This window comes from Myxine glutinosa, unplaced genomic scaffold (assembly GCF_964187855.1).
Source record: "Myxine glutinosa unplaced genomic scaffold, kmMyxGlut1.1 SCAFFOLD_1926, whole genome shotgun sequence".
NCBI lineage: Eukaryota > Metazoa > Chordata > Myxini > Myxiniformes > Myxinidae > Myxine > Myxine glutinosa.
Genome location: NW_027618021.1, coordinates 42,725 through 56,529, shown reverse-complemented (window position 1 = coordinate 56,529; position 13,805 = coordinate 42,725). Strand labels below are relative to the sequence as shown.

The window sequence follows — 13,805 nt, the reverse complement described above, 5'->3', positions numbered from 1 at the left end:
CAGTGTAGCTTATTTCGCTTTAGCAAATTCAACACATCAAAATTTGTTAGTATTCTCTCATAAAAATTTGTTATAATGTAGTGGGAATGGGCTTGCTGCTTCAACAGCCTTTTTGGTGAATTTTTAATTGGAAAATTGTTCTGGGCCTTCTGAAGGTGCCACCAGCAAGTGATCATTTGGTCTTTATAGGAATAACTTATCTTCAAATGCAAAACAAACCCTGATTTTGACTTGTCATTCGATTTGAGATATGAGGAATGGCACAGTCAGGAATGTCATTGTAATGTTTAGTTTTTAGTCACAGTTCAGTCCAGCAGAGCTAATTTTTCCGAACAGCAAGGCCCGGTTTGGTACAAATACTGCTTTCCTGAATCAACCATTCATACCATTTCACACCTATATCATAATTTCCTTCTCCCCTTTTTGTTACTCCTTCACCTTTTTTTTGACCTGCATACACCTCTTTGCTTTTTCCAGCTAACCACTCCCACATCAGTATTTATTCATCCCCTCCCTCACCTTCCCTTTCTTGTGCCAAAACCTCACTTTCCTCGACCTGGTCTTTACTTTGCTTGTCTGCCAATTATCGACACTTTCAGTCGCTCTCGCACTCTGGACCCTAGATCTCGTCCCCCGGTCCCTAGCTCTTCCCCCCCCCCCCCCCCCCATCAGTCCCGAGCACTCGCCCTTGATCCCGAGGTCACACACCCCCAACCTCCCCTTCCTTCCCCCCAGAACCTAGCTCTCACTCCCCCCGCCCTCCCCCCAAGAACCTAACCCGCTCCCCTGGCACTAGTTCTTGCCTGCAGACCACAGATCTCGCCCCCCCCCCCCCAACCATAACCTCAGGCCCGCCCCTACTCCTCCCCCTTCCCAGACCCTTGGTCTCCCCACTCAGGATTCTAGGTGTCACCCTGCACCAGAAACTAGCTCTCGTGTCCACCCCGGAAACTAGCCATTCCTCCCTCCCCACCCCACACTTCCCCCAAACCTAGCTCTCGCTCCCCGGACACTCGTTCTCGGTGGTGGATCCCAGGTCTCGGCCCACCATATCCTCAATCTCAACCCTCCCACCCCCTACCTCCCCCCCCCACCCCCCACCGTACCCTCAGACTCACCCACCAAACCCCCTTCCCGGGAACCTAACTCTCGCTCCCCTCTGCGTCTCTGATCATCTCTTCTTTCTTCTTCTGTTTTCCCACTTTGGCTTGGCAATCCTACATCATACCTTTATGGAAAGGTTCTTACAAAAAAATTGCACATGACATTACAATACAATGTTATGATTCACATGTATTTTCTATTCCATTTTCATAATGCAATGCATAATTTCTCCCAAAAAATGGTCATAAGAAAGACTGTATAGTTTAATTATATTATCATTCATACCTGGCACTTATTTTTTTCCATAACAATTTGGCTTTTTTCTCTCTGCACGCATCCTGATAGCACCTGCCTTTGTGGGATCGGCCTTACTTGGCGTTCTATCACACATTACATCGATGTCATTTCTGTGCACCACATTTACTAGAACCCTGATACCTTGCTTGCTGATTTCCTTGCTGTTGACTGCTCTTTTCAAAGTGACAAGAATTTCTTAATATTGCATTTCTTATAACAAAGCATTTCTTAATATTGCATTTCTTATAACAAAGCATTTCTTAATATTGTTTCGCATTGGAATTGAGTCCGAGTACTTTTTTTTGGGCAGTGACACTTTGGCCAAACACACTTAAATTAGAAACAACATCATTGCTTGAAATTACATTTTGATAACAGATAATTTGCTAGTAGATAAGGAAAGACATTCAGAATATGCACATTTGCAAACTATTCGAAGATTCGTGTTTTTGATTTACTGATGACTCTTTATATTCTTTTTCTTTTCTCCAATGATTTTTCTTCCCTTGCCTTCTTTACTGCTTCTACATTACAATAGGCCATGGTACGTGAAAAACCTGTCACATTCTTCTCAAAACTCACTTTCTCAAAACAGCAATGTTTTGTGGTGCAATCTCCCCAACAATGCTTTTGTTATATAGTTGTCAATTACGCACTAGATATGATTTCAAGAAACAAGATGCAAATTGCAAACATGTCATGGATATATATATATATATGTCATGTCAGACAAAATAAACTTTATAGGCAAAGCTGATTAAAAAGTTTTGCATGTCTCTTTAAATGCAATTTTCTATTGTTCCTTTGTCCTTTGTCAAAGTTTCATTGTTCCATTGTTCCTTTGTCATTTAATGTCAAAGTTTAATAACCCAACTCTTCTTTAAGTTTTATCATATCTTTAAACTGCATAAACTTTTATATTATACTGCATAAACTTGTATAGTAGTCATCAAAACGAGACCTGCAAAGTGTCTAATGCAATAATACTTGAAGTACTTTTTTAATCCCCTGCAGTCCATCGCTGCAATGCAGCGCAAGGCTGGGTTGGCATCTACTCTTGCCTGCAGAGCTTCGCTCAATGATGAAGAACTCGTAAGTACACACAGCATTCTCCGTTAGCCCGGTCAGTTCTTGCAAAGTAAATGACCTCCAAAAGTGATGTAGGTATATACAGTCATACCCCATTTTACGCCATTTCGACCTACGTCAAATCCGACTTTACGCCACTCTTCTAGAGTAAATTTCAGTTCAGCGAACGTCATCATGTGCGACTTTACGTCACTCCTACATCATCATCTCCTTTATCTCGAAGGAGGAGAAGACCATGCCAGGCTACAAAGTCGCGAAGGAGCGGCTAACGCTAATGCTTGGGTGTAATTGCACTGGCGACTTCAAGCTGAAGCCGCTCTTGGTGTATCTTGGTGTATCATGTGTGTGAGTATGAGGATGAGCTTTAGGCGCAAATGAGGAATTGAATGAAATTGTTTGTGGATGAACTTGCGCAAATAGTCAGGTTCACTTTGTCAATAAATTATATTTCGTTCAAAATCATGGTAGATTAGCAAACCTATCCATTTTTGGAAAGGTTATAGCATAAGGAAACTAAAAATCAATGTTTACATTTGGAGAGATACCTGTATGGCGGCCATTTTGGATTTTCAAAATGGCCACTGTAAAATACATATTTTGTTCTATTTCTGCCTCTAATTACCCTAAAAACTTTTTAAAATATACTAAACCTATATTTTCAGGGACAAGGAATCCAATGAAAGTATCAAATTAGTGCTATGGGGAATGGTAAGATACGAATCAAAGGTTTTGAATTGCAAAATACTGTCTTTATATTCGCGATAAGTTGCATAATCAAATACATGTTATCATTTTGTACAGGCAGTTAATAACATCAAAATGTGTCACAATAATTCATATCACCAAACATACACAGGCAGTCAGCAAAATCATATATACACATGCAGTCAGTATAACTTCACATCTACACAGGCAGTCAATGACAAAATATACACAGGCAGTCAATGGCATCAAACATACACGATTACAGAATATGCCATTTAGAGTTCGTCATCACTGTCCTGTGTGTCGTATCCGACAATATAGTCCGCATCGTTTTCACAGTCCGTTCCACACAAGCAAAGGTCGGTCAAATTGATTGGCAAATCGAATTGGTCGAATGGTTGATCGAATCGAATTGAATCGAATCGATCGGATTGGTCGAATGGTCGAATTGGTCGAATGGAATTGGTCGATTGGTCGAATCGAATTGGTCGGAATTGACAAATGTAAACATTGATTTTCAGATTTTCCATGTAATAACGTTTCCAAAAATGTATCGGTTTGCTAATCTACCATGATTTTGAACGAAAAAACATAGTGAACCTGACTAAAATGAGGCATTGGTCGAGAATGGTTGTGTGTGTGTGAGAATCTGGTTATCGTTGAACTTGGTGAAATGAGGCAATGGTCTGGGATGACCGGAGAAAGTGTATGAGAGGTGTATTGAGGACGTGTAATAGTGTTGAGTGATTGACTTGCATGGGGTGCAAGTGGATAAATGGAGAGAATACTTGGTGTGTGGGAATAAATGGTGTGTGGAGTGAGTAGTGTGGATTGAGTGGTGTGGAGTGCATGGTGCGAAGGAGTGCATGGGGGAGGATGGACCCCTTCACGAATACCCGGGGAGGGTAGTTTAAAGTTAGGTAGAGGGAGTAGGTAAATTGTTTGGAAATTGACATCTGTGGTGCAGGGAGTAGCAAGTTGTTGTTGATGCATATCCTTGTAAAGAACCGATCGACATGTGCATGTGCACATGTGCATGGATTTACAAATGCCTGCCCATACGTCGTCGTTTCTGCGTATATCGCATCATCCAAAAATAAAGAAGCAAGCAACTTCGGCCACTCGAGGAAAGACGGGGCACGCCTACGACTCTGAGGCGAGCGTCGATCCCCGGGGCGGCCGGGTTCACGGAACCCTGAGCTCGTTCGTTTGTCACAGACGACACGACACGACCACCGGTGAAACTGCTCGGACACGTTGGGTAAAGCACGCCGTGGTGAAGCGGGCCGCGGAGCCACTCGGCACACAAGCCAGCTCACGGTCGACACGTCCGTGCCGGTCACCCCGTTCGAGGAGAAGACCCGACCGATAGAAAACAACGGAGGGACTCCCGACGGGGAGCGGCAAAGATTCAGGACGAAGCCGCAGCCTCCTCCAGTTATTTACTCTAGTTTTACGAATTACGGTGTTTGTCTTCATTTTAAGGCATTTTTAAGACATTACGCCCGGTTTACGTCAAAAACTGAGTTACGTCACGGCTTATGGAACCAATTAATGACGTAGGCCGGGGTATTACTATACAAGCTTTCGTTGCACTAACGTGAACAGATTGTTGATATACTCTGATACTTCCTGAAACGCACACATCTTTCTTTGATGCTTCTTCGTTGTTGTGCCGCACTGCAGAAAGCACATGTATACAAGAAGACCTTGCAAGCTCTTATCTACCCAATCTCTTGCACTACGCCGCATAACTTTGAGATTTGGACAGCGACAACACCAACCTACTGCTACGAATGTGAAGGCCTTCTGTGGGGCATTGCTCGGCAGGGCATGAGGTGCAAAGAGTGCGGTGTAAAATGCCACGAGAAGTGTCAGGATCTGCTCAATGCCGACTGTCTTCAGCGTGAGTCGTGCCCATTTTGCGCGATGGTGTGCAATTCTTTTGCAGATTTGATCATTTTCATTCGGCGGTTTTCAAGCAATGATGAGCGACGGTGAATTATTTCATCTTCAATTCATTGCAGGTGCCGCTGAAAAGAGTTCGAAGCATGGCGCGGAGGACCGCACACAGAACATCATAATGGCCATGAAGGATCGCATGAAAATCCGTGAGAGAAATAAGCCTGAGATATTTGAACTTATTCGAGAGGTGTTCACCATTTCCAAGCCTTTGCACGCACAGCACACCAAGGCTGTCAAGCAGAGCGTCCTTGATGGCACATCTAAGTGGTCAGCAAAACTATCCATCATGGGTACGTTTCTTGCACCTCCATTCATTTTGAGGATTCCTCATTTGGGTTGGGTGAGGTGCCACTTTGATTACCTGAGGAATTATTATTAATCTTGATCTTTTTATGCCTCCGCCAACAAAGTCGCCGGAGGCATTATGTTTTTGGGTTGTCCGTGCGTACGTCCGGGCTAAACCTCGTTTTTCCCAGCAACCATATGTCTGATTGAGACGAAACTTTCAGGGTAGGAATGACACCCATGCAGAATGTTTTTATGATAATTGTGACATCATATGTCACGTGGTATGGCAGCCATATTGGATTAAAAGCAAATAATTCTAAAATTATTTCTCGGAAACCGCTGAATGGAAAAATCTGAAACTTGGCACATGGTCAAGTACTCCCATTGGGAAACAAAAGCATGATAATGATGACATCATAGGTGAAGTGTTATACCAGTCAAAAATGTTTTAATCGAATTCCTTATCCTAAAAATCTGAAATTGCATGCACATGATCTACGACCCATTTGTAATGAAATATTAAATTTATGACATCATAGGTCACATGGTTTGGCAGCCATTTTGGATTGAAGGAAAATATTAAATAATTATATCTCTGAAACCGCTCACCCTATTGATGCGAAATTTTACAAATATCATCTAACAGCACTGTTGCATATATTTCGAAAATGATGATGTCATAGGTCACGTGGTTTGGCAGCCATCTTGGATAGAAAAACGAACCTTATCCGATCAACACAAAACTTCACAAACGTGATCCACTGCCCATACATATGCAGAGTGATGGCATCTACCCGTTGTTGAATTATGCGGAGGCATATTAGCGAACACAGTCGCATTGTTCAAGTTTTAAATGTTTGAGTGTATGAGCTGTCACCTGCTCACCATATATGCACTCTTGCTCTTGTCTACACTTTGATAACATGGAATTTAGAAGGGTTTTCCATTCCAAATACTTGTTGACTTTTGTTGTTCCTACAGTTGTCAGTGCTCAAGGCCTGCAGGCAAAAGACAAGACTGGATCGAGTGACCCTTATGTGACCGTACAGGTTGGAAAAACAAAGAAGAGAACAAAAACGATTTATGGAAACTTGAACCCTGTGTGGGACGAGAAGTTTCACTTGTGAGTTGAATCTCTTAATTTTCTCCAATGCAACTGATGTCCCAGTTTGTTTTTGATCATTATTCTTCTCTTTACGTCTAATGTAACAATCTCTAAATGCTTGTGTGGAATGACTTAAATGCTCCCACATTCATTTTCTATCAAAACAAGTGTTAGGTGATGAGTCATGTGATCTGCTAGAAATTGTTGATCATGGTTTGGCAACACAAGGAGATGGAAACGGTGTTTCTTGGTTTGTCACTTTTAAATGTCTGGCCAGCATGGGAAGAGATCCACATTCGGGGCTTAACATACCAGGATACAAACTAGAATGGCAATCAGTAGAGAGCATGCATCCGCCATGCTGAACAGTTTATGTTTTGTATGATCCCACTAATTGGTCGGATCTGGATTCGGACCTGAACCAAAATCTAATCGGCCTCTTGTTGTCTCCTAACCAACTCCTAGTTTTGTCATAACTTGTCCACCACTTTTTGAAGTTTCATGTTATACATATATCTGTTTGGCCCTATCTCTCAATGGGTATTGGGCTAGCGTTGCCTGGTGTTGGGCTAGCGGCTAGGGTGCCAGCTTAGGATCCTAGGATCCTGGGTTTGAATCCCGGTCGATCGCTGAATTAACGCCAGGGGGGTTGACTCAGCCTGTCATCCTTCCGAGATCGGCAAATTGAGTACCAGTTCACTGGTAATTCCCTGTTTGTCGTAAAAAGGCGACAAAAAGGGTCGGCGGCAGGAAGGGCATCCGGCCGTAAAACATTGCTTCAAAAAGGGGACCAAAAAAAACAACAACAACCACGGTCCCCGAAAAAGGCCAACCCCCGCTTGCGGGGAAAAATGGCCTCTAAAGGTGTTTTTTTTTTTTTTTCTCAATGGGTGAAGAATCACTTTAAAATTCTCGTATTCAGATCTGGATTCGGAACTTCACTAAAATCGAATAAATTCTTCCATGACTCGCACCCAACATGCCCACCAACTTTCGTCCGAATCCATCCATAACTTTTTGAGATATCCTGCTCCGATTAAGTCGCCAGAGGCATTATGTTTTCGGGTTGTGCATCCGTCCCTAATAGGTTTTCATTACCGCGATAACTTGTGAACCAGTGATGGGATTTTGAACAAGGTTCGTACATGTATTATGATGCAAAGATGAACTGATTAGATTATGTGGTGAAGAGGTCAAAGGTCAGAGGTCATGTTAATTTACAGTTATTTCATTACCGCGATAACTTAAGAATGTCTGAAGGGATCCAAGTCAAACTTGGTATTGGTATGTATCAATGCATCATGATGTAAAGATAAACTGATTATAATATGGGGTCAAGAGTTCAAATGTCTGACATCCTGTTAGATAAAAATTCGGTGTTACCAAGCTAACTTGTGAACCAATGATGGTATTTTGACCAAACTTGGTACAAGTATATATTATGATGAAAAGATGAACTGATTAGATTTTGGCATCAAAGGTCAGAGGTCATGTCAGGTAAAAATGTGATGCTTGAGAACAGCTGAAGAGATTAAAATCAAACTTGGTACAAGTATTGTCTAATGATGTAATAATGTGGGTGGAGGCATATCGGTTGACGTCAAAACATCGAAGAGTGCCGTTTTAGTTTGTGGCTCTATCTCTCAATGGTGAAGAATCACTTTTAAAAAATTCTCATATCTGGATCTTCACCAAAATCTAATAATTTCATCCTTGCCACACACCCAATCGCTCCATCAAATTTCTGCCGATCCTGACCACAACTTTTTAAAGATATCCTGTTCACAGACAAACAGACGGGGGTGAAAACACAACCTCTATCCACCTTTGGTGGCAGAGGTAATGAAGACGATCGGCATCATATACTTCTTGCAAACACAACGGTAGGGGATAAACTGAGAAAAATAAGGGAAGAATGGGAAGCATAATGGGAAAAATGATGAGTGGGGGTGGGAATATAAGATGGTGAAATGGGAAACGAGGTCGGGAGATTGGAAGGTAAATTTACTACCCTTGCCTACCTACCCTTGCCTACCTACCCTTGCCCTCCCCCCCCCCCCCCCCCCCCCCAGGCCCTCTCCCTCCCACACATCTCCCGATGTCCCTGCTCTCAAATGTTGTGTTTGTGTGCTTCCTCCCCTTCTTTCCCCATCTTGTCGACCGCTCCCCTTTTTATATACTTTGTTTGCTTGTTTGTTTGATTTGTTTGTTTGATAAATGTTAGCTCTTTCACGAGCCTCGACTGTGTATACAAAAAAAAAAAAAAAACTGTGTGAGGAAATTTAAAAAAAAACTTTGCCATTGAAGTAGCAGATGAAAACATTATATTACAAGGTTGTTTTTGGTTCCAGATTGATCATCTCTGTTGGTTTCCTCCACTTATAATTATTTGCTCAATTTCCTTTGTCTGAATAAGTATCATGTCGCACGATTATTGTGGATTTTTCCATAACGCCATAGTAAAACAGCCAAGCTGTATTGTATATCAAGTTTATTTATTTATTTATTTTTAATTGAGACTCATGAAAGAGTTGAACTTCAGACGAGGGGGCAGGTGAGGAAGGGTCAAATATATATATATATATATATATATATATATATATATATATATATATATATATATATATATATATATATATATATATATATATATATATATATATATATATATATATATATATATATATATATATATATATATATATATACGTATATATATATATCAGTCACTATGCGACCCCCATATCATCAGTGGAGAACCGCCAGCAAGGTGTCCCATACAGCTGCTGCTGCACCTTGCTGGGAGCAATAAACACCGCCTGCCACACGGTAACGTTATCTCTGGTATCCACTCATCATATGGAGTCGACCTGGTTGCGGTTGGGAGTTACTAATAATGGTATCTGTAATCTGGTTCTCCAACCTAATGAGCGGACAGCATGACGTCATCGCCATGCATGTCCGCATTGCCTGCAAAGCTCCAGAGGAACCATCTAGCAGTGCGTCATTACGGATTATAAATTCAGATACTGTCACAAGTGCATGCAAAACTCACAGTTACCGACCTGGTTTAAGGTTTAAGGTGAAAGCGCGATGACGTCACCACGTCATGCGGCACGAATGCGCGCCTGTGTCGTTGAAGGTATTGACTTATATAGGGTTGGTATTCTAAGGCTTATATCAAAATATTAACTTATATCAAATAAGTCTTTTAAGGTGAAAGCGCGATGACGTCACGCGGCCTTGCCTAGATGTAGGCCGCACCTCATTTTGTCGAATAAAGTGGTATTTGGGTGATTCCGGTATTTGGGACCGCAGGGACGGAAAGTGCAGGTACGGGGTGCCAGTCACTCCCCAGCCGGCCCGCTCTGAAGGTTCGGATCGGGACACCGGGATTCATTCCGGTCGCCCGGTCGGCCCGGAGGTGGGGGTGCGGGGCCTGTCACGGAACGTCAAAACAAACGGCCTGCCGGGGCCGCCCAAAAGTCGGGTGTGAGGGGCGCGTCCACTAATGGAACGCCTCTCGCTTCCCAGATCGAGGGCCACGTGGTCAGGAGAACCTCGTCCCTTCTGGTTGCCTTGCCGTCCCACCGTGAGCGCTGGTCAGGGTGTACTTCAAGCTAAGCTTAAGTGTTAAGTGTTAAGTTCCTCCTTGCCCTCGCAAGGGAAAGGCTAGGGTCAAGCTCTTCCAAATTTCCAAACACTAGAAATCGGACGTCTCAAATTAATTAATTAATTTGTTAATACATCTCAGTCGCCCGCGACCTCTCTAGCGCGGGTGTCGAACCAGTTCATTTCCGGTGCGGCCGGGCCGAGTATCGACCTGGCCGTGGCCGAAGCCGTTGATTCCGCCGTAGCACGCTAACGCGTAGGCTCGCGCGTCCCTGGTCCGCCGGGGCTCCGCGGGTGTCCTACCGTGCCTGGCGCCGCTATTCTCTCAAACTTCCGGGAGTAGGTGCCGGTGCCCGGGGACGGATTTCGCTGTCTAAACATGGTAGCGCTAGGCCAGTGGGACCGCCGGGACCCACGTGCACTCACAAGTTGTTCTGCGCGTGGGCGGCAGTATCAAACCGGGGCGCCCAAACGCTCCTCGGCTAAAGTTCATCCTGAAAGCGCCCACATTGTGCGGACAAACCCCACCAAGTCGAGGGCCACGTGGTCAGGAGAACCTCGTCCCTTCTGGTCACACTGTGCCTATCGGCCGGCCTCGAAGACCGAAATTGTGTCGGTTACCGATCCTTCGGGTTCGGAACTATGCCACCCTAAAAATTCCTCTGGAGCTTTGCAGGGTTCCTCTGGAGCTTTGCAGGCAATGCGGACATGCATGGCGATGACGTCATGCTGTCCGCTCATTAGGTTGGAGAACCAGATTACAGATACCATTATATATATATATATATATATATATATATATGTATATATATATATGTATATATAATAGGCTAATGCTGTGTGCCTGTCTGTCCCACCCGAAAACACAGAAATGCTCGTCGGAGAGAGAAAAATTATGAAGTAAAAGTTGCTTAAAATTAATCCAAACCTATGGGAAAATTATAATTTTTATAATCGGACCAATAATTATTGAACAGGGGCAGTGTATGAGGCAACAGAATGGTGCTTTGAATGCTCCCCATAAAAAATTGCTGTTAAGAAATATGATGATTTTGGAATTTCACAATACTCTATGTAATGTATTCAACAGGCTAATACTGTCTATTTGTTCCCCCTGAAACACGGAAATGATCGTCGGAAACAATAAATTATGTAAAAGTTGCTTCTAATTAATCCACATTTATGTGAAATTTATAATTATTAAGTAAAGGTTGCTTTTATTAAGTAAATTAATTAATTAAATAATTATTAATTGATTAATTATTAAGTAAATTAATCAAATTAATTCAAAAAATTCAAATTAAAGCACATGGGCAGTTAACATGTTTTTGCTTCAAACGCTACGCAGGATTTTTTTGTTTGTTTGTTTTTTGTATACAAGATCGAGGCTCGTGAAAGAGCGAACATTAATCACACAGAAAGACAAACCGACACATAAAACATATAACATTGGGAGCGGTAGACAAGATGGGGAGAGAGGGGGAAGGACACAAACACAACATTTGAGAGCAGGGACCGAGAGACATGGAGACATCGAGAGATCTGAGAGAGGGCGAGGGCTTTGGGGGGGGGGCATGGGAAGGCGGGGGTGGGAGAGGTATAAAACATATGGACACTGCCAAGACTTCCAGGAAAGAAGTTGGAATTTCAAACAAGATGGATCTGGGGTGAATTAGCGGGGGTAGAAAAGATCAAGGTTTTGGATGGGGGAAGATAAGAGATGGTGGTGAACAGCTGTTTTAAAGACCTGGAGGGAGGAGTGGGATTGAAGGGAGTGAGGGAGTTTGTTCCAGAGGCAGGAGAAAAGAGGAATGAAAGAGTGAAGGTGAGCAGAGAGCCGAGATTTCGGCAGTTTAACCATCAGAGGGTTGCTGGCAGATCTTGTGCGACCTGTAGGAATATTTGGGGGACAGAGCACAGAGAGAGCTGGGGGTGCAAGGCCGGAGAGGAGTCGGTAGAAGACAGAAAGACCACCTACCTGCCTGCGGTGAGTGAGTGAAAGGCCCTCAGAGATAGCTTCATCGCGGGAGATTCCAATAATTCTGAAAGCTTTGGTTTCAACAGCGTGAAGCCGAGCTAGGTGTGAGGCAGGAGCACCGGCCCATAGGGGAGAACAGTATAGGGGAGAACATAGGGGAGAACAGCCAATGGGGTGTGGGATTTTTTGGAGTGATAGTCAGCTGGCAGTTTCCAACTATTTCCTCTTAAAAAATTGACAGGAACCACACCAGAAAACCCATCATTGGTGATTATAAGGTCTTTGTCTGAGTAATTTGGGGAATCTCGCGACGGCACTGTGAAAAATATACCTCTTATTATTTACTTTTAACGATGTGTATACAGCAAGTTGCCGAGGCAGGCACCACCGGGCAATGGGGAACTTCTGAGCTGGCTATGTGATGTTCTGGCACTCCCTTGCAACACACAAATGGCAGTTCGAGTCCGAGTGAGCACATCACCGGATGCGGTGTGCAATCCGTGCGGACACTGTTCCGATTAAGCCGTTTCCATCATTGTTGAAAAGAAAATGCGGGGGAATTGAAGGGACCTGCGATGTGAGGGAGGCGGGTGGCAGAGGTGGATGAGGTGTGGTGGGGGTCTGGGAGCATGGGGTGATGGTTTGCGGAGGAGGGTTGAGGGTCTGGAAGAGTCGGGGAGGGGTTGGAAGGTCCTCAATTCATCAATGGTGGGAGAGGGGTAGAAAAGTCTGGGATGGGGATGTTGGGGTAATGGAGCCAATGGGGTGGGGTGTGGGTGTGGGGGTCTGCGAGCATGGGGTGATGGTCTGGAAAGGGAGGTTGAGGGTCTGGGAGGGGATGAATGGTCGGGGAGGTTTCAGAAGGTATGGGAGGGGCGGATAGGGATGTGGGAGTGGATGGGGGTGGGGGAGTCTGGGAGCACGGGGTGATGGTCTGCAGAGGGAGGTTGAGGGTCTGGGAGGGGATGAATGGTCGGAAGGTATGGGAGGGGCGGATAGGGATGTGGGAGTGGATGGGGGGTCTGGGAGCATGGGGTGATGGTCTGGGAGCATGGGGTGATGGTCTGGGAGGGGATGAATGGTTGGGGAGGGGATGAATGGTTGGGGAGGGTTCGGAAGGTATGAGAGGGGGCGGATGGGGGTGTGGGAGTCTGGGAGAATGGTGTGATGGTCTGGGGAGGGAGGTTGAGGGTCGGGGAGGGATCGGAAGGTATGAGAGGGGGCGGATAGGGATGTGGGAGTGGATGGGGGGTGTGGGAGTCTGGGAGCACAGGCTGACGGTCTGGAGAGGGGGGGGGCGGGGTTTAGGGCAAGAAGAATACATTTCGATCAGGACAAGAATGAAAAGCGTCCTTTTTTTTTTCTGTCATGGTATTTTACCACGGGCTTCCATCTCGTTACGTTATATTCTAAAATTATTTCTGGTGCACGTGTTTACAGCATTTAATGTATTGTGCTGTGGTTCCATACCACACAAGCCATACTAATATTTCTAACATATTGTCGTAGTTCAATTCTCGACATTTTTCGACATCAATCCAAGGTTCAGAGTGGAGCTTCTACATACATCACACACAGGTCAGACATTAGAAGACAATGTGGACAAACACAAATGATGTATGGAGTTTGAACTTGCATTCCCTGCATCATGAGCCAGGGGGT

The 13,805-nt window shown here is 44.3% G+C and overlaps 1 protein-coding gene across 1 annotated transcript in view; it reads left to right on the top strand.

Moving 5' to 3' along the window:
* LOC137421895 (protein unc-13 homolog A) overlaps positions 1 to 13,805 on the top strand; it is a 63,737-nt gene that overhangs the window by 8,548 nt on the left and 41,384 nt on the right. The window contains exons 3-6 of the mRNA XM_078769281.1: positions 2,416 to 2,493; positions 4,882 to 5,101; positions 5,223 to 5,450; positions 6,430 to 6,571. Coding sequence (XP_078625407.1) covers positions 2,416 to 2,493; positions 4,882 to 5,101; positions 5,223 to 5,450; positions 6,430 to 6,571 — 668 coding nt within the window. The remainder of the gene's footprint in view (positions 1 to 2,415; positions 2,494 to 4,881; positions 5,102 to 5,222; positions 5,451 to 6,429; positions 6,572 to 13,805) is intronic.